This window comes from Leucopleurus acutus (assembly GCF_964270905.1).
Source record: "Leucopleurus acutus genome assembly, chromosome: 19".
Lineage (NCBI taxonomy): Eukaryota > Metazoa > Chordata > Mammalia > Artiodactyla > Delphinidae > Leucopleurus > Leucopleurus acutus.
The window spans coordinates 29,396,812-29,418,138 of NC_139161.1; the positions used below are offsets into that span (position 1 = coordinate 29,396,812).

Sequence of the window (21,327 nt, forward strand, 5' to 3'; positions counted from 1 at the left end):
TTTACAAATGTAAAATATGCAATATTGTTTAAAATAGATATACAATATATAGTTTCTACATTCTCAGACAGGCTTAAAAATGAGGTAATAAACACTTAACTGATTAAACCTTTTACCATTCCAGAAATGGCTTAGGGAAATAATAACAATTTTTTTTCTTAAGTCTTTTCATGTTTTCTTTGAATGCTTCTGAGTACCTCCTTTTCTATTCTGAAAAATTATGTAAAAAGTCCTTAAGTTTTGTTGGATAGTCTGTCATCACCCCAGTTGCTCCCAAATCAAAAGCTCTTTTGTATTCCTGCTCTTCATTTAATACCCAAATGTACACCTGAAAATTAGAAACATGAGAAATATGAGAAGAAATGTTAAAATAGAAAATTATTTTCATGGTAGCATTTATCCACTACAATCTCAGCACACTTAAAAATACCCTTTTAATAACCTGCAATTTTAAGAAATCGTTGAGCCCTTTAAACAAAGTCCACTTTGCTCATTAAATATGACCGTCCCACCTCTCGGCTTCAACTATTCTCACCAATACACAGGTGAATTCTGAAATGCCGATACTTTCTTGTTAACTGTAAGGCAGAGCTTAAGGTCTTCATATGAGAACCAGTAAAGCAGCAGAAGCAGAGTCAGGACCATAGTAAGTCAGTTAAAAGTTCCTGCCCCTTAAACTTGTGTTAAACTGCTAAACTATGCTGTTTCTAAAATGCATCATTCCAAAAACTTACCTGAATGCCTCGGGCAGTGAGGTGGTCGAACAAAGCTTTTCTCATTAGTAGACTAGAAAAGAAAAGCACAACAGATTTAGGTACTCCTTAGCCCTAAAGGAGCACTAAAATTAGTCCTCAGTCCTAACTTAGTCAATTTAAAGTTTATAATCCCTAGTTGAACTTAATCCCAACGTTTTGGCAATATAACCAACGGCCTCAAGCAATAATAGCTACTGTAGATGCATTTGTATCTTAACTGCTGAAACTCTTTTCTACTCCTTGCTGCCACTAGATCCCCAGGAGATGTATTCTTTTTTTTTTTTTTTTTTTTCCCTGTACGCGGGCCTCTCACTGTTGTGGCCTCTCCCGTTGCGGAGCACAGGCTCCGGACGCGCAGGCTCAGCGGCCATGGCTCACGGGCCCAGCCGCTCCGCGGCATGTGGGATCTTCCCAGACCGGGGCACGAACCCGCGTCCCCTGCATTGGCAGGCGGACTCTCAACCACTGCGCCACCAGGGAAGCCCAGGAGATGTATTCTTATTGAAGCAGCTCAGTGCAGACGGGGCTTCCTCACTTTCCTTGCTGGCATCATAATGAGAGTGAGAAATAACTGGGAAGTCAGTGTTCCTAACTTTCCAAGTTAAAATAAAGCAGTGAACTTGGGTCAAATTCTATAACATCACAGTCCATTTACAAAATGAATTAGTCTTTTGTGAGCTATCTTAGAAACTTAATGTCCAGGACTTCCCTGGTGGCACAGTGGTTAAGAATCCGCCTGCCAATGCAGGGGACACAGGTTTGAGCCCTGGTCTGGGAAGATCCCACATGTCGCGGAGCAACTAAGCCCATGGGTCACAACTACTGAGCCTGCGTGCCACAACTACTGGAGCCTGCGTTCCTAGAGCCCGTGCTCCGCAACAAGAGAAGCCACCACAATGAGAAGCCCACCCACCACAACTAAGAGTAGCCCCCGCTCACCACAACTACAGAAAGCCCCTGTGCAGCAACAAAGACACAACACAGCCAAAATAAATAAATAAATAAATGTATATAAAAAAAAAGAAACCTGATGTCCATTAATTACACTATCCTTTATATAGGAAAAAAAAAGCATTTTTTTCAGTTCCAAATAACTAACTTAAAAATGAACTTTTAGAATACAAATCACTTGAGCAAGATGGGAACTTACTGTACTGAAAAGCTACACATACTATTTCTGTTCTGTTTATGTCTATTAGAATGATTAAGTAACAGAAACTAAAAATCATATGCATTTAACACCAATTAAAAATGCATCCTTAAAAACTAGAAATTAAATCAGGAATACAGCAGAAAAGAAGAGACCCTGTGGCACAGAGAAAAGATACAACTAGTTTTCCAACTCTATGAAAGAGGAGCTAGTGATAAAAGGTTGTGATTTATGACTATTACTTAAGCATTCAAGGTTCCACTTTAAAGCAAAGTATAGCACAATAACTTTGTCGGGTTTACCTAACATTAAACTTAACATGTCTTAGAATTTAACGCATTTTATCTAAAGTAGATGCCCACCATATAGACAGGGTTTCCTTTTTGCTGTTAAGTCTTGCTGCAGATTTTCCTGAGAGATGTGCCATTAGTCAATATGTACTCTTACATATATTGCATTGCTATACACACTTCGTTTCACTGTATTTTTGACTGCAGGCTCGTGGAAACAGTGACTAAGTAGAGGGGATGGGTATGTATCCCGGCTCTGCTACTAACCAGCTACATAACGCCAAGTACTGTAAATCATCTAACTTCGGGTAGGTGGGTGCTCAGTTTTCTCCTGAGTTTGATGAGATTATCTCTCAATTCTTCTTAAGGTTTTGTGACTAGCAATTAAGCTAGTTCTAAATGATTCATACATCATCCGTTTGTATAGTAGATGTTCAACACATCCCTGTTTCAAATTACATGTAGAAAGCCTGCTCTAAATTATAAGCATCGTATTTAATAGAGTTAAAACAATAATTTGTATATCAAGAAACTAAAATTCTTACATATCAGAAAGCCAGATGAGAAACTTTTGACTTCTGGACATGGTGTGTGGTTCTTTTAGCCTGAGGCAAAATAAAATTTAAATCATAAATTAGAAACACAGGACTATATCAGTGTGATAAAATAAAACAAGTACAAAAACCAAAAGAGTGCCTTGTCTGCACTTAGTATATGTTTAAAAAATATTTGGAAAAGGGCAAAAATAAGTTCAAACAAAGCCCATTTGGGTTTTCTGTTTTCATTGATTTCAAGCTAATTTTTTGCTACAATTCAAAGGTTAAAATTAATAAGTTATCTTTCCAGAGACCCTGGGTGCCCAGAACTCATGTCTCTTCTCTTTTCTGGTGAAGCCTCTTTCTTTTGCTTTGTCTGCTGTAATTTTGTTATGTAGTAGATTTAAACACACAACCAAACTTTACTATGGATTAAAAGATATTTGGGGTAAAAATGAGACTAAAAAAACCCTAAAGGCATTTTTTTTCTTTCACTTTCAATGTTTTAAGACCTAGGCCCTGTCCTTTTAAAATATCTCTCCTACTGAAAGAGTATACATGACTTTTAGACCTAAGCTGAGCTCCCTCTTCAACCTCTTTGATGCCTAGAGCAGCACCTGTGTCATTAACTCTGGGTTGTGTCCAGAGACATCTCTGATTAGTCAGTCTCTCTACTATGAAGATTCCTCAGCTTCTTTCTAAGTTAAACAGCACAGAGTGATTTTTATTCTCCCCAGATCTTCATTTCTTATTTCCTTTCTAACTCCTCCTATCTACACTAAATTCATTTTTTAAAAACTAAATTTACTTATTTTTATTTTTGGCTGGGTTGGGTCTTTGTTGCTGCGCGCTGGCTTTCTCTAGTTGCGGCGAGCAGGGGCTACTCCTCGTTGCGGTGCGCGGCCTCTCGTTGTCATGGCTTCTCTTGTTGCAGAGCACAGGCTCTAGGCACGCAGGCTTCAGTAGTTGTGGCACGTGGGCTTAATAGTTGTGGCTCACGGGCTCTAGAGCACAGGCTCAGCAGCTGTGGTGCACGGGCCTAGTTGCTCCGTGACATGTGGGATCTTCCTGGGCCAGGGATTGAACCCATGTCCCTTGCATTGGCAGGCAGACTCTCAACCACTGCGCCACCAGGGAAGCCCACTAAATTCATTTTTTGTCTTTTTCTCTGAATTCAGTTTTTATTTGAAGCTCTCTAAATAAACTCCTCTTTTCCCACTAACTCTAGCCCAGGTAGAAAGTCCTGATTGCAATTTCAGGAATCCCAAGAATTTAATAACTCAAAATACTAGTTATTGACAACAAATGATTATGTTGTCTTAGGAAGTACCGTCTTTCATTAAAAAAAATAATAGGGACTTCCCTGGTGGCGCAGTGGTTAAGAATCTGCCTGCCAATGCAGGGAACACGGGCTCTATCCCTGGTCCAGGAAGATCCCACATGCTGCGGAGCAACTAAGCCCGTGAACCACAACTACTGAGCCTGTGCTCTAGAGCCGCGAGCCACAACTACCGAGACCCCGAGCCACAACTACTGAAGCCCACGCGCTCTAGGACTTGTGCTCCGCAACAAGAGAAGTCACCGAATGAGAAGCCCGCACACCGCAACGAAGAGTAGCCCCCGCTTGCCGAAACTAGAGAAAGCCTGTGCGCAGCAACGAAGACCCAATGCAGCCAAAAATTAATTAAAAAAATAAAATAAAATATACAAACACATAATATCCTACCAGTGTCTTAATCCATAATCATTTTTAGAGAAAAAAATTAGTTCTATGAAATTTGTTCATATGTCTATTTTTTAATAATATTTGCTTCTAAAAGGAACACATGGAGATGATCTAGAGAGCACAACAGTACACTCTTGACCAGAGGAAAGCTAAGTACTTTAGGAATAAATGGTTAGGAATTATTTTAATCTAACAAACAAAAATGGTTTGTTTGTAGACAAGAATGATTTCTGCTGTTTCGTTTCAGAAACAGCTACAAACACTGCTAGTAAATGTAATTGGGAATAGATAAAATAAACATACTCATAACTAACAAACTCAAACTGGAAGACAAGCATGAAACATAGATGCTGAGTACAGGGGTACTGATCAACTTGTTTCTCTTAATGATATTTCCTAATGACTTATGTACTAATATTTAGCTTGATTTTTTTTTGAAGTTCTGTGGGGATGAAAAGAGTTTTCATGCAGGTGAAGTCACATTTAAATGATCTCCTCAGAAGCTCTGAATTCCTTTGTCATGGCTTGGTTATTATTAGAAATGTATAGCTAGGAATGACATTATAAGGGTAGGGGATTGTGAGATGAAGCTCTCTAATAATAATGATAAAGATAATTTAACAATAAAAGTTATCATTTATTGACTGCTTATTATTTGCCAGGCAATGCTAAGTGTTTTATGTATTTTTATCTTTGTAGTAAATTAGTGTGTGAAAAGCAAGGCTTTATACCCAGCAGAGAAATTACATAAATATGGAATTACATAAATATGTTAGTTTTATAAAAACTAACTCTATCCTTTTCTTTCTCCCATCTCCAGAGGTTTTTTTGCATTGTTGTTGTTGTTGTGGTGGTGGTGGTGATTTAATACTAGTGGTGAATTTGGAGCTTAATGGAATTTCAGCTGGGTATAGTTGTCAATCAAGCAGAAGGAAGTAAGGGAAGTTGGAGGGCAATTGCTATTAGATGTTTCAATGATTAAGCTCAATTCTTTTTACCTGACTTCTGAGTACACAGGCACTGAAAGTCATTGTTACCTGAAATGGGTCAGGTAAATACTTTAAAACCTTTATTATTCATTTTAGAGAATGAATCTTAATTATATCAAATATGGAAATAACTAGAGCAATCTATTCTCTATCATTGATATCAACAAGTCTTCGTCTTAGTTTTCCTGTAATTGAGAATTGATGAAAACAGGGTAACCACTTACTTCAGTATGATAGAAGGCATTGGGATTTCAAAAAACTGTTCTCGAATGGGCACAAAGGGCAAGAGGCCAGTGAAGAACAGGCCAAGAATGAGCAGAACACGTTGTAAACTGAAGAGTATAGGAATTTCTGAATTCTAAAAGACACAAACAATATTGTTCAAATATTGTTCAAACAAAGAGGTTTATTTCACAACCTTCAAAATTTCCCAAGACTGTATCTTGACATCTGCTAAAAGCACTCCCTGAATTATCAATATCCATTTCTAACACACCACACTCAGAAATGACTAGTCCTTGACAAATGGCTCAGGATCTATCTTGGAGGCCTATAGTATTAATTGATACTCAAGTTTCTCTATTCCCTACTCTCTGCTTTTGCAATACCATTTCTGTCTGTTACTGCTTGTCCTTATCAGTAGAGATTAAACATACCAAATTTAATGGAACAAGATAAAGAAATAAAATATTCAGTAACCTTCTACATATTCAATAACCATATATATAATAAATTTTTAAACAGTATATGATACAGATATGAATATAGATATATATTAATGGTGTTGAAAATACGTCACCTTTCAGCTACATATACATATTTTCAAATGTAGATAGGACTTTGTAAACTAGTCTAAGAATCTAACCACCCTTCTAAGTTTCTATTACAAAATGTGTTCAAGATCCCCAAACCCTTCAACTGCAAGCTTCATATATATGTGAACTCTTTTCATCTTGCAAAACTGAAACTCTGTACCCAGTAAACAGCTCCCCATACCCGCCTCCTCCAGCTCCTCCTATGTCTGTCTTTAAAACAAATAAACATTATAATAAATTTGAATATTTCTGAATAAAAGTAATATATTGAAAAACTCATGCAAAAACATAATTTATTTTCAATATTAGCTCTAAATTACCTACTTCTTTATTTTTTAAAAATGGAGTTAATAAGTTTGAGGACTTCTTTTGCTCCTAAGTTCACATGCTGCTTTGTAATATTTTCAGTTTATTTATATACAGGTGTTCCAGCTGCAACACAGTATACAAGTCCCTGAAAAAAACTCTGATTTATGCAAATTCATACACTAAGAATAACAGAGCTCATAGGAGGAAATAGGGCTAGGGGCTGACCCTCACAACTTATGCAACTTTGGAACCAGAGAACTAAAAACAGTAACTGGTACCTCTGGAGAGCCATGCAAGGTCACTGGTAGGAGAGGGCTAGGAGCGGTATGCTGGCATACCGCTGGCATAATAACTGGTTGTCCCTGTATTCAGTTAGAATATCTGGAATGGCACCCAGGCATTAGTATTTTTTGAAACAATTCCGGTAATTCCAATACACAGCCAAGGATAAAAACAACTGCATTAAGTATGAGCGAATAAAAAGTCATTGGATGAGAATAAGTGCCACATATTTTTCCCAGCACCACTGTGTCCCCCACTTTCTTTTATTTTTATATTTTTAGTTTCTAGCATCTGGGAATTAAAGAGCTAATATGAAATTCTCATAAATCATACTTTAAGAATTGTAAAAGATACATGACTTAATTATATAGCATGTTCATAATATGAATGACAATTATTGTTGAGACATTCTTACTGCGGTGTTTGAAAATTGCTGCTGAAAATTTTGGAGTTTTTAAATTCTAAAATGACAGAAAGCCAGAGGCTTCTAGAAAAATATGTGAATCAAGGGAAAAGTTCTGTGATTCTGGACCAAAAGTGAACTTACTTTTAATTTTGAAATAATTATAGAGTCACAGGAAGTTATAAAAATACAGTAGAGGGCTTCCCTGGTGGCGCAGTGGTTGAGAGTCCGCCTGCCGATGCAGGGGACACGGGTTCGTGCCCCAGTCTGGGAGGATCCCACATGCCGCGGAGCGGCTGGGCCCCATGAGCCATGGCCGCTGAGCCTGCGCGTCCGGAGCCTGTGCTCCGCAACGGGAGAGGCCACAACAGTGAGAGGCCCGCATACCGCAAAAAAAAAAAACAAAAAAAAACAAAAAAAAACAGTAGAGTCTTGTATATCCTTAACCCAGCTGCCCCAAATGGTAAAATTTGATGTAGCCAGTTGTATCAAAACCAGGAATTGACATTGATATATTACTGTTAGTTAGACTGTAGACCTTATTTGGTTTTCACCATTTTTAAAACCTGTGCTCATTTGTGCATGTGTATAGTTCGATGCAATTTTAACCCATGTATAGATTTGTGTAACCTCCACCACAATCAAGGTGCAGAACTGTTCCATCACCACACAGAAACTCCCTCCTGCTACTTCTTTGTATTTGCACCCACACCCAGTCCCCGTCCTCTGGGAGCCACGAATCTGCTCTTCGTGTCTGTAGTCTTGAGAATGTTATATAAATGTAATCATATAACCATTTGAGGTTAATTTTTTTCACCAAGCAAAATGCCTTCTAGGACCATCCAGGTTGTTGCATGTGCCAGTAATTCATTCCCCGTTACTGCTGAATAGTATTACATTGTATGGATGTGTTAGTTTGTTCAGCCACGTACTCACTGAAGGGCATTTGGCTCATTTCTAGGATTTTGGTATTGTGAATAAATCTGCTATAAACATTCATGTATAGGTTTTTGTGTGCATAGTTTTCATTTTTCTGAGATAAATGCCCAAGAGTAAGATTGCTGGTTAATATGATAAGTGTATGCTTAGTTTTGTAAGTAACTACCCAACTAATTAAGAGAGTGGCTGTTCTATTTTACATTCCCACCAGCAACGCAGGTGAGATCCAGTTTGTCCTCTTCTTCTCTAGCATTTGCTATTATCACTATTTTTTAATTTGAAAAAATTTTTTGAATGATGTAAAAGGATCAGCCGGTCATGAAGCCTCCAGTATACTATCTCCCTTTTAATGACATGTGAAAATACTATCAGACAGTGATTAGTTAAGGAAGTCTCAGTCCTAAATTGTTGGAGACCTGAAGCTACTCAGCCCATTGATTATTCTGTTCTCTCCTTTTGTACACAGCTACCTTGGGATCTCACAGAGCCTGCTGCACATAAATAAAACTTAATTGCCTTAATGAGAGCCTCATTACTTTTAATTGTACTTTTAATTGTAATGGTTCTTGAATCTATGCTTTTGCCTTCTTTGCTAGGAAGGAACACCTTCTCAAAAGAATTCTTTGTATTTTAGAATTACTACTTGTGTCATGATATTCCTTCTGCACTATCACTTGTATTCTGAAAGAGAATCTTCAGTGTTTAAGGTTTTTTAACACTTTGAATTTCAAATCCTCTTAGCTGATTATACAGCTAAATTTGCTTATAAAGGCTTAGTGTACCATTTCAAACTATATCAACTTAATTTTTTATAGATATATTTTCTTCAAACAGAAAAATTTCAGTTGGTGGATGGCCCTACTTTTATATACTACCTGATAATCATGATCCTGGCTTAATTTGATTAATTCTATTTGGGAGGTATGGTAAAGAAAGCTTGAGCTATAGAGTTGAAGGATTAAATACTTTCCTTAATTCAAAATTACACAAAAAATTTTGACTAACAAAAACTAGACACTAAAAAATAGAAATCATATTTTGTTTTATAATATACATAATAAAATTAATAAAATGTTGGCAAACAACTAACATTACCATGTGAAAATAATAATTCTGTGAGCCAGTCCAATTATATTGAACTTAAATTGCAAGGTCCACTATCTCTACTAAATCCATTATCTATAAATTCATCATCTTTATTCGTAAATTTCTGGTTAGTTGCTTCCATCCAGTACCGTCTGCCTTTGCATCAAGGCTATGAAATAAAGATATTAAAAAAAAATTATTACTGTATTTACTTAACATTTAAAGATACACAACAGCAACAAAAATAGATCATTCTGTATCATTTATGAAGCTTACCTCTTTGTAGCACTTTTCTACAATTTCATAACTGGCATTACCCCACACTGTTATGTGTTCTCGTCTGTACTGCTTCACCAACTCTGAAACCTACATGTGAAAATTCAAAATTTTATGCATGTGCCTATTTGTAAATCCACTTACATGATTTCACTTCAACAATGGATTACAACTGACTATCTGCCAGTGCATACTATAAAATTTTGGAAGAACTGATACACAAATTCAGATTATTTTATAAAGTACAAGAAATTACATTTTACCATTATACGATTTATTTAATAGAAGACAACTGTTTAGTAATTTGCTATAAACTAAGTACAAGTGAAACAAGTGAAACTAGAAGAAGTTAATTAGGTAAATGCCAGAGCGATGGGTTCACAGAAGCTCACTTTTATCCATGCCTGCGACATGACAAGTCACTCTGAAACAGGCTTTCCTACAGTACAGTGATGTCTTCTACCAGGGCAGTATTTGAAACAATACTGATCCCTAGAGTATCACATTTCCTTGAACATTATCAATCTATGCAGGCACCTACTCTAGCCTTATTTAGCTTGGATGACATCGGATGCAACACACTCAGAGGACACAATGCCTTAAGTACCTTCTTAATCAGCAAATTGTTGTTGACTTTGATATCGATGTTAATAGGAGTGTTAGGAAAGGCCTCAAAAACTTCCTTCAGTAATGGAATTCGGTTATCTTTTCCTTCACATTGGCATGCTGAGAAAGCAAGATTTTTAAATGTATTTTTAAAAGATAATTTACAGTTTTTTGATGATTAGAAAAGTTATAGTATGTAGTCACAGTAGGACACTTACAAAATGATGAAAAATATAAAGAAGAAAAGAAAAATCGTCTAAAAATCCAAAAACTTAGATAAAACCATTGTGATCATTTGGTGTATTTTCTCTCCTCTTTTCTTCCTATGCATAATCTAATTAGAGTTATAATATAGGGTCCCTTCAGATTTTAAGCTGATTTTTTCACATAAGTAAAAATAAGTATTGCATGTTAATACGCTGTATTTATGATTATGATTAAAATTTTTTTCCATTAAATGTTTTGAGATAACTGTAGATTCACATGCAGTTGTAAGAAATAATACAGAGATCTGTGCAGGCTTTACCCAGATTCCCCAATGGTAACCTCTTGCAAAACTACAGTACAATATCATAACCATGATATTGACATTGATATAATCCACTGATCCTATTCTGTAATTATTATTTTAAAAGGTTTTAAAATACTCTACTGAGTAGCTATACAACAATTTAAGTTTTAAAATTTAACCATTCCCCTTGAAGGGGAACATAGTTTGCCCCTGCAAAATATGCCATTTTGGCATAAGGATTATTTTGAAGTGAATGCAATTGAGAAGCAGCAGATACAAGAAAAGCTCTCTGCCCTTCCCCTATCTGCCTAAAAATAAGACTTAAATTATACAAAAATTAATCAACAGCAACGCTTGACCCTTGTCAGCACCAAAGGACTCTACATAACAAACTACTGACTAGCCTTTATCTTCCATTAATCCCCTATATATTTACCTTTCCACAATTTGCCACCCTGGACACTCAAAGTCCTTTTCCTTTGTCTTGTTACTTCTCTGAAAATTTATTGGTTTTTTTTTGTTTGTTTTGTATATTTGTTTAAGATGCTATATAAACTCAAGTTCTAGCCATGCCTTTGAAAAACTTATCCCTGAGTTTCTCCTATGACACATACATATTAATAAACTTCTGTTTTTCTCTTGTTAATCTCTTTTTTTGTTACAGAGTCCAGCTGAGAACCTAAAAGGATAGAAGAAAAAAAAATTTTTTCATCCCCTTGACCCTACTAGTGGATACTGAGATTGTTTCTAAAGTTTTGCTGTGACATAATCATTGAATTTTTCAGAGATTGAGAATATGTTTAGGCAAGGGAAATACATGCTTATCAGTAATGGGTTGAAGAATTATATCAATGCAGTTATTCAAAGAAAACTGAGTCATGAAAAAATCAGAAGAGGATTTTAAACATTCTTTTTATTTCCTGAGGGTCATTTTCTTTATTCTTTCCCTAGTTCCTTTTGCCTCTAATCACTTATATAATATACTATACATACTATATAACGATTATAAAATTTCCCCTTCCACCTGAAACGTCAATTCCACTAATCTGTGAATAACAAAATGGTGAAAGATCCTTTATTTCATCTTCATTGTACAACAAATCAAAACAAAGAAGCATATCAAAAAAAAGTAAATTAAATCCATGTCAGAAAACTTTTTTTTAATAAAGACTCATGTGAAAAGCAGGATGTGAATGGGGGAAAAAAAAGAAAAAAATCTGTGACTGTTTTGTCTGTTCTGTATTCTATTCTGATTGCCTTTTTACTATCCCTTGTAATTCAGATAGGGCTCTGGGTCATTCTGATGGGACTGTCAATCATTTGGCTTTGCCTCCCTGGCCACAGAGAAAGCACATGACCTTTTAAGCATAACAATATGGACCACAGGTGATGTTGTCTGAAATGCTCAGCTGAATGGATCATGTACTTTTGATGTTATCAGAGGTCCATCTTTATGTGGACAAGGTGTGCCTGAGAACAAAGCTAACATCGATGAAAGTAGACCCAAGAAATGGAGATAAGAGAGACAAATTATTGCTTGAGCAACTGGAGTCAGTTATGTTTGAAGGCATATAACCTCTACACTTTTTAGTTATGAGAAGAAATAAATTCTTTTTAATAAACTTTTCCTAAACTATCTTGAGGGCTTCCCTGGTGGAGCAGTGGTTAAGAATCCACCTGCTAATGCAGGGTTACCTGGGTTCGATCCCTGGTCTGGGAAGATCTCACATGCAGCGGAACAACTAAGCCCATGCGCCACAACTACTGAGCCTGCGCTCTAGAGCCCACGAGCCACAACTACTGAGACCACGTGCCACAACGACTGAAGCCCACACACCTAGAGCCCGTGCTCCACAACAAGAGAAGCCACCGCAATGAGGAGCCCACGTACCGCAACTAGAGAAAGCCCACGAGCAGCAACGAAGGCCCAATGCAGCTAAAAATAAATAAATTTTTTTTAAAAATCCAGATTAAAAAAAATACAGCAAACTATCCTGAGATGGATTTCAAGTACTTAAAACTCAAGGAGTTTGGACTTAAACTACAGAATTGAACTATAAAACTTAATTTAAAATTATTTATTTATTTATTTATTTATGTCTGCATTGGGTCTTCGTTGCTGCTCACAGGGTTTCTCTAGTTGCTGCGAGCGGGGCTACTCTTCGTTGCGGTGTGTGGGCTTCTCATTGCAGTGGCTTCTTTTGTTGTGAGGCATGGGTTCTAGGTGCACAGGCTTCAGTAGTTGTGGCATACGGGTTCAGTAGTTGTGGCCTGCAGGCTCTAGAGCACAGGCTCAGTAGTTGTAGCACAGGGCTTTAGCTGCTCCACGGCATACGGGATCTTCCTGGAGCAGGGATCGAAGCCGTGTCACCCTGCATTGGCAGGCGGATTCTTAACCACTGTGCCACCAGGGAAGTCCCTGACTATAAAAGTTAATTATTGTTAATACATAAAAATTTAGCTATTGGGACCTCCCTGGTGGTGCAGTGGTTAAGAATCCGCCTGCGTTCAAACCCTGGTCTGGGAAGATCCCACATGCCGTGGAGCAACTAAGCCGTTGTGCCACAACTACTGAGGCTGCGCTCTAGATCCACGAGCCACAACTACTGAGCCTGAGTCCCACAACTACTGAAGCCAGCGCACCTAGAGCCTGTGATCCACAACAAGAGAAGCCACCGCAATGAGAAGCCTGCACACTGCAATGAAGAGTAGCCCCCTCTCACCGAAACTTGAGAAAGCCCATGCACAGCAACCAAGACCCACGCAGCCAAAAGTAAATAAATAAATAAATGTATATATTAAAAAAGAATTAGCTATTGTTTTTACCTACGTAGCATCCTTCCTTCCCTTGGAAAACTGCATCTCCTTCATTCCAAATTGTTCTGGTTGGGCTGTCAAAAACATGACCCACTCCCCACTTACTCTCACAGTAGGCATATGACCTAGGTCTGGCCAATCATAATAGCCTATCTCCTTGTCCACAGTGAATAGTTCAAGATGGACACATGATCCAGGTTGGGCCAATCAGTGTCTTTCTCTAGAACTTTTCCTTTCCCTGGGGTCACAGTACAGGCAGGATGTGAATTTACAGTTATCAGTGATCATGTTCCTGCCACATGGCCCAAATCCAGAAGACCCAAGAGAAGCAGAACAATGGAATAAAGCCAGAAAAGTCCTTTTTTGTACCCAAGGATCCAAAAATGTTTAATATCAGATCCACCACGTCTTAGAGAGTTAATGATAAAATAAATGTCTTTTTTCCCCTTAAGCTAGTGTAAACTGGTTTCTGTTACTTATAACCTAAAAAGTCTGAACATGATGTTCTATCTGCACAGTCCAATAGGGTAGCCACTAGCCACATAGGGCTATTTAAATTAAAATGAAATAAAATTTAAAATTCAGTTACTCAGGTGCACTAGCCACATTTCAAGTGCTCAGCAGTCACGTGTGGCTATTGACTCTTGTATCAGACAGTGCAAGTGTAGAACATTTCTATCACTATAGAGAGCTCTATTCAGACGATGCGATTCTAGTTAAATAAAAATTTTGTTAGCTTATTAAGTGTGGAAAAATTAATGTTGCAGTCAAAAGAATTACCATGGGCAATAGCTATTCACACCCAAGTAAGATGTATGCAAGGATCAATTTAGAAAGAGATCAAACAGACAAAACTAACTTTGGAACAGCAAAATGACACATCACACAATAAGAATAATATTGCATCGAACAGTGGGGGAAACAAGGAAATAAAAAAGTGCTAAGAGAAAAATGTGTGCTAAAGTGATGTAAAGGTATTTAAATTAGATGACTTGGCCAGCAGAGAGTATAGAAAAAGAGTTGGAGGAAGAAGTTGTCCCAGTATTGTTTTGGGCAGAGAATAACCAGCTGGGAAATACTACCAAAAGGGAAAGAGGAAAATAACAGGAAAACAAGAGCTTTAGACTAGGAGTATGCCATAGGATGTGTTGGGTGATGGAACAAGTGAAGTAGCTCTGGAGCATGCTAGAACTTTAAAACTTATCACCATAGTCAACTCTGATTATCCAAATTATGTATTTTCCATGAAAAAGAGGTTGCTTTCAAGTAAGCAGGATAGATAATAACAAACCCTTTGGTTAACACATTTTTATGTTTCTTCTTTAAGTTTCCTTTTTAATGTAGCCTGTGGCACATCGAAGCATCTCCTCTCACTGCCGCGGCCTCTCCCGCTGCGGAGCACAGGCTCCGGACGCGCAGGCCCAGCGGCCATGGCTCACGGGCCCAGCCGCTCCGCGGCACGTGGGATCCTCCCGGACCGGGGCACAAACCCGCGCCGCCCCCGCATCGGCAGGCGGACACCCGACCACTGCGCTACCAGGGAAGCCCCGAAGCATCTTTTAAACGAAAAAACTTAATTCTTCTCCAGTTAAGTTGTGAACCACAAAGAAAGCAAGAGGCCTGAAATTTGTATTCCTCTGAGAGTTGACTCACACACACACACACACACACACACACACACACACACACACACACACTCTCTCTTTCTCTCTCTCTCTCTCTCTCTCTCTCTCTCTCTCTCGCTCTCTCGCTCTCTCGCTCTCTCGCTCTCTCTCTCGCTCTCTCGCTCTCTCTTGCTCTCTCTCTCTTCTCCTCCTCCTCTCTCCAGTATTTAAAGAAAACAAGAGTTCCGAGCAGGGGAATAGAAGAGTAAAATAATGAACGACTTTCTGCCTAATCTGAGTCAAGTTTTTACAGTACTATATATTAGTCTGTTTCAGATGCAGTAAACTTCACATTGGAGGCATAGTCTTTAAGTTAATTATGATATGAGTTGAATAGAATATGAACAAAAGTTAATTATTAAATTTGAGAGTATGTGGCACTGCCACTAATATGGGATTTGAAGAGATTCTGCAGATAGAGAGGCAGTATAGATAGCTGAACACTGGCCTGGTAAGAAGACCTAGTTTCAAATCCCAGCTCTGTCATTTATTTGTTGTACAACTTTAATCAAGTTCATTTACATCTTTAGGACTCTGTTTCCTTCCTGTAACAGGAGGAGACAGGATTAGATGGTTTCAAAGGTCTCTTCAAGTTCAAAACTTTTATGACTTTATGTGGTAGATATAAAACCAGGGAAAAAATTAAAATATATTTTTTTCTCAAAGCATCTCATAATCTTTGTGAGGCTTTTGTATTTACAAAGGGAAAACTAGGAAAAACTTCACTTATGAAATTTTCTTAACCTTCCCAAGTCCACAACTGACACCAATATTGAATAGCTTTGCAAGTATAATCCTAATTATAAGAATAAAAGGTGTTTCCTCAAATCAATAAAAGCTTAATGATACTTATCTAGAAGGCAAAGTCCAACAAACATCAGATCGAAATGTCCCGCAGAGATAACTGATGCAAACGGTTTTCTGATTTTTATTTGGCTTTCTAAGGTTTCTCAATCAAGGAGAAGTTATACCAGCCAATTTTAAATTTAGCTCACAGAGCAGTTACAGTTCTTTTGAAAATTAATATCAATATATCCTTGGCCTAACCAAGGTTTCAACTATATGCAAGCCATACCAAGGACCATAACATGAGCATTTTGCACTTTTCCTGAGTTACATGTAAATCATTCAAAACATGAGGCTGAATTGTGAAGGTGAGGTAGCTCAGCACCTGTATCTCGAGGTTGTGTATTTTCCATCCTAACATGTTCCATCCTAACATAACTAACACATTGGGCCAAGGGACATATCTCTTTGTGCGAAATGTTCCCTCAAAAGAAAAAAAAAAACTGCTATGCTGGTGATTAAAAAGTGAAGATGACTAAGAAATGGATGGTTTATTTGAGTAATGGAATACTCTTAATAATTTAAAATATGGAGTAGCTAAATAACACAGAATGAAAAAATTATAGAATCAGTAAGGATCTGAAAGGGGTCGCTTCAATTTCTTTTCATTTATTCTTCTTATTTATGTTGGATTATTTACTACAAGTTATAGTAATATTCTAGAATTTGAAGCTTTAGAAGTATACAAGCTTTAGAAGTATGGGTTTCTCGTAATTAATATTCAGGCTTAAATGAACTGTATATAAATTTAGATAGAATGAGTCAGTTAAATCTTTGGGCATCATAATCTCAGAGTCAGATGACCATCAAGATTTCAGATTTGTAGGCCTGAGCAAACAAGTTTTGAGGGTAATACTTTTAGTTGGAACTTCTTATCACAAGATAATGTACATGTATTTCTAATTGTCAGCATAAATGAATACACTTTAGTGTAAATGTTTAATCTGCAAATTTAAATTATTACCTTTTTGAAATGAGACATCCAGTTTTCCAAGGTAAGGTGGGAGTTCCTTTAAAAGATATGACTGAAAAAAGTTAGCTCTCAAAAAATAAAAGTATTTTAGTGTCTTACATTAAGACATAAAGATTTGCTTCTTGAAAAACACAAAAATGAAACACTACAAATGTTTATATAGAAAACTCATTAGTAGAACATCCCCAACAGCAAACTGACCATATAATTACTTACTTTCATGACCTACAAGAAATCTGTACTGTCTAATATGGACCATTTGTCAATAATAAATACACAAAGATCTCAGTAGACAAATGTCAGGAATAGACAATTCAAAGGGGAAAAAAATCATAAAGAAGAATCTTTAAACTCACTAATAAGCAAATGCTAATTAAAATTTAATCTAGCAAATTAGGAAATTCTTGGTATAATTATAATGCCCCTAAATGGTAAGGGTGTGGCAAACTTGGAATTCTTTTAATATCAGATATAAAAAATCTTTTAAACACTTTAAAAGAGCAAGCTGGCAATAGCAACTTTCAATATATATCAAGAAACTATAATGTTCCTAATCTTTTACCCAATAATTTCCTTGCTGAGAGTTAATATAGGGAAATAATTTTAAACATAGAGAAAACTTTATTTTTACACGTATAGATGTTCAGTGCAGTGTTATTTATAATGGTGAAAACTGAGAACTAATTCAAATGCCCAACAAAAGAGGAATGGTTAAAGACAACTATATATCCACTCAATGGAATAACTTCAGTCATCTGAAATGTTTATGAAAAATAAGCATAGAATCTGAAAAGGCTAAATACTGTGTGATTCCAACTATATGACATTTTGGAAAAAGCAAAACTATGGAGACAGTAAAAAGATTAGTGATTGTCAGGGGTTGGGGCCAGGAAGGATGAATAGGCAGAATACAGAGGATTTTTAGGGCAGTGAAACTATGTTGTATGACATTATATTAGTGGATTCATGTCATTTTCATGAATGTCATGTCAAAACCCATAGAATGTACAACACCGAAAATAAATCCTAATGTAAGCTATGAATTTTGGGTGATGATGCTGTATCAGTGTACATTCACCAATTGTAACAAATGTACCACTCTGGTGCAGGATGTTGATAGTTGGGGGAGGCTGTACCTATGTGAGGTCAGAAAGTATGTGGGAAATCTCTATATTTTCTGATCAATTTTGTTGTGAATCTATAACTGTTCTAAAAAATAAAAGTCTATTAAAAAAAGAAAAAATCTATATCAGGCCATGATGTTAGAGTGTTTAAAAATATAATATAAATAATATACAATGAGAACATAACTATGTAAAAAACGTTCAGGGTATACATACAGATAGTATCCTGTTAACATACTTTTTTTTAGGTAGTAGAATTAGGCATTATTTTTCCCTCCATTTATTAGTATTTACTATAATGAGCATGTAACTACTAAAATCAGATTTTTAAAGGGTTCTTTCCTATACCTGAAGACTAAAACTAATTCATATATTTAATCTGAATCAAATAAATTGTAGAATATGTCAAATAAGTTGAACTCCAGTAGCTTTACATTTGAGGACTTTGGTAATTTTGTTGAAATAGTTATCAAAATAAGTCTCCACAGATGTATGTAATAAATACAAATCCTCACTGTAAGTCAGAATAGTTTTTTAACTTTCCTTTGACATTCATTATTTAAACACTATCTTTTTTTATTATTACTTATTGACGTGCTATCTGGCACTCACTGTTTATAAAAATCCTACAGGCCCTAATATCTACTAATTATTAGTTTATCATGCATTTTCACTTACACAGTACTTGAGATCAGAGATGTTTACATTGACTCCAGTTGATCTCTTTAGGTTCTCATCATGTGACACTACAACTTCTTCATCTTTTGTGATATGGCAGTCCAATTCCAACATATCAGTTCCAACTGTAACTGCACTGAAGAAATACAAAGAAGAATAATGACATTCTGAAACATAAGTAAACATTTAGGTTACATACATTAGATGAACAAGTTCAGAGTTACAAATCAAAATAGTAGAAAATCCCATAATACTAAAATTTCTTCTCAAGACTATTATCTATTATGAATAATTGATATAAAAATATTCTAACTGAACTTAGAATAAGAGACTCATGTTGTCTCCTTTCCATAACTAGCAATCCTTAATTCTGGCAACCCAGTATAAAGGAAAGAACACTGGACCAGAAGTTGAGATTTGGGCACCAGTTCCTGCTTTGCTATGAACTTGCTGGGTAACTTTGAGTGAGTAACTGCTCCTCTCTGAGCCCACATTTCCACATCTGTAAAATGAAAGCATAAAGAACAAGAAAAGGATGCCCACTTTTGCCATTTAAATTCTGCATAGGATTATAAGTTCTATAAGGGCAAATGAATAAGAAAAAAAAAGCATCCAAGTTGGAAAAGAAGAAGTAAAATTATCTCTATTTGCAGATGACATAATCTTATATGTAGAAATAAAGGTTCCATATACACCACTGTCAGAACTAATAAACAAACTCAGTAAAGTTCTGGAATACAAAACAAACATACAAAAATCAGTTTTATTTCTATACAATAATAATGAAAATCTAAAAAGGAAATCATGAAGTAATTCCATTTACAATTGCATCAAAAAGAATACAAACTTAGGAATTAACTAAAGAGGTGAAAGACTTGTACAATGAAAACTACAAAACATTGTTGAAAGAAATTAAAGATATAAATAAATGGAAAGACACCCCATGTTCATGGATTGGAACACTTAATATTGTTAATATGTAAATACTACATTGATGTACAGGTTTAATGCAACTTGTATCAAAATCCCAATGATGTTTTTTACAGAAATAGAAAATCCATCCTAAAATTCATATGGAATCTCAAGGAACCTTGAATAGCTGAAATAATCCTGAAAAAGAGTAAGAAAGTTGGAAGACTCACACTTCCTAATTTCAAACTTACTACAAAGCTACAGTAATCAAAACAATGTGGTACTGGCCTAAAGACAACATATAGATCAATAGAAGAGAGAGTCCAGAAGTAAACCTTCACACATATGGCCAAATGATTTTTGACAAGGATGCAAAGACCATTCACTAGAGAAAGGGCAGTTCTTTCAACAAATGGTATTGGGAAAACTGGATATTCACATGTGAAAGAATGAATTTGAATTCTTACCTAAAACTATATCCAAAAATAAACTCAAAATGGATCAAAGATCTAACTGTAAGAACTCAAATGAAAAAATCTCAGAAGAAAACATACAGAAAAAGCTTCATGACATTGGATTTGTCAATGATTTCTTGGATATGACAGCAAAAGCACAGACTAAAAAGGCAACCCATAGAATGGGAAGATGTATTTGCAAATCACCTATCTGATAAAGAATTAACATCCACAATACATAAAGAATTCCTAAAATGCAATGACAACAAGACAATCAGACTAAAACATGAATAGACATTTTGCAAAGAAGATGTGCAGCACACATGAAAAGATGCTCAACATCATTAATCATTAGAGAAATGTAATCAAAACCACAACGAGGGGCTTCCCTGGTGGCGCAGTGGTTGACAGTCCGCCTGCTGATGCATGGGTTCGTGCCCCGGTCCAGGAGGATCCCACATGCCGCGAAGCAGCTAGGCCTGTGAGCCATGGCCACTGAGCCTCCGCGTCCGGAGCCTGTGCTCCACGGTGGGAGAGGCCACAGCAGTGAGAGGCCCACGTACCACAAAAAAAAACAAAAACAAAAAACCCACAATGAGATACTTCACTCTCATTCAAATGGCTATTAGAAAAAAGAAAGAAAGAAAAGAGGGAAGGGAGGAAAAGAAAAACAAAAAAACAAGTATTGGGATTTCCCTGGTGTTCCAGTGATTAAAAATCTGCCTTCCAATGCAGGGGACGCGGGTTCGATCCCTGGTCGGGGAACTAAGATCCCACATGCTGCAGGGCATCTAAGCCCACGTACTGCAACTACTGAGCCCACGAGCTCTGGAGCCCACGCGCCACAACTACTGAGCCCGTGCGCCACAACTACAGAGAAGCCCACGTGCCACAAGGAAGAGACCATGCACCGCAACGAAAGATCCCATCTGCCACAACTAAGACCCAATGCAGCCAAAAATAAATAAATAAATAAATATTAAAAAAACAAAAACAAGTATTGGCCAAGATGTGAGGAAACTGGAACCCTTATACATTGTTGGTGGGAATGTAAAATGGTGCTGCCACTATGGAAACCAGTATGGCAGTTCCTAAAAAAACTGAACATAGGTTTACCATATGATACAGTAATTCCACTCTAGTTATATATAGAAAAGAATTGAAAGCAGGAACTTGAAGAGATAT

The 21,327-nt window shown here is 36.7% G+C and overlaps 1 protein-coding gene across 1 annotated transcript in view; it reads right to left on the bottom strand.

Annotated features, from left to right (window-relative positions):
• Window positions 1–205: 205 nt before the first annotated feature.
• The window catches only part of GDPD1 (glycerophosphodiester phosphodiesterase domain containing 1), a gene marked incomplete at both ends in the record, with an annotated part of 43,111 nt that continues 21,989 nt past the window's right edge, over window positions 206–21,327 (bottom strand). Inside the window, 8 exons of the mRNA XM_082861823.1 lie at window positions 206–328; window positions 735–786; window positions 2,741–2,800; window positions 5,671–5,804; window positions 9,557–9,646; window positions 10,164–10,282; window positions 16,965–17,010; window positions 18,776–18,911. Coding sequence (XP_082717949.1) covers window positions 206–328; window positions 735–786; window positions 2,741–2,800; window positions 5,671–5,804; window positions 9,557–9,646; window positions 10,164–10,282; window positions 16,965–17,010; window positions 18,776–18,911 — 760 coding nt within the window. The remainder of the gene's footprint in view (window positions 329–734; window positions 787–2,740; window positions 2,801–5,670; window positions 5,805–9,556; window positions 9,647–10,163; window positions 10,283–16,964; window positions 17,011–18,775; window positions 18,912–21,327) is intronic.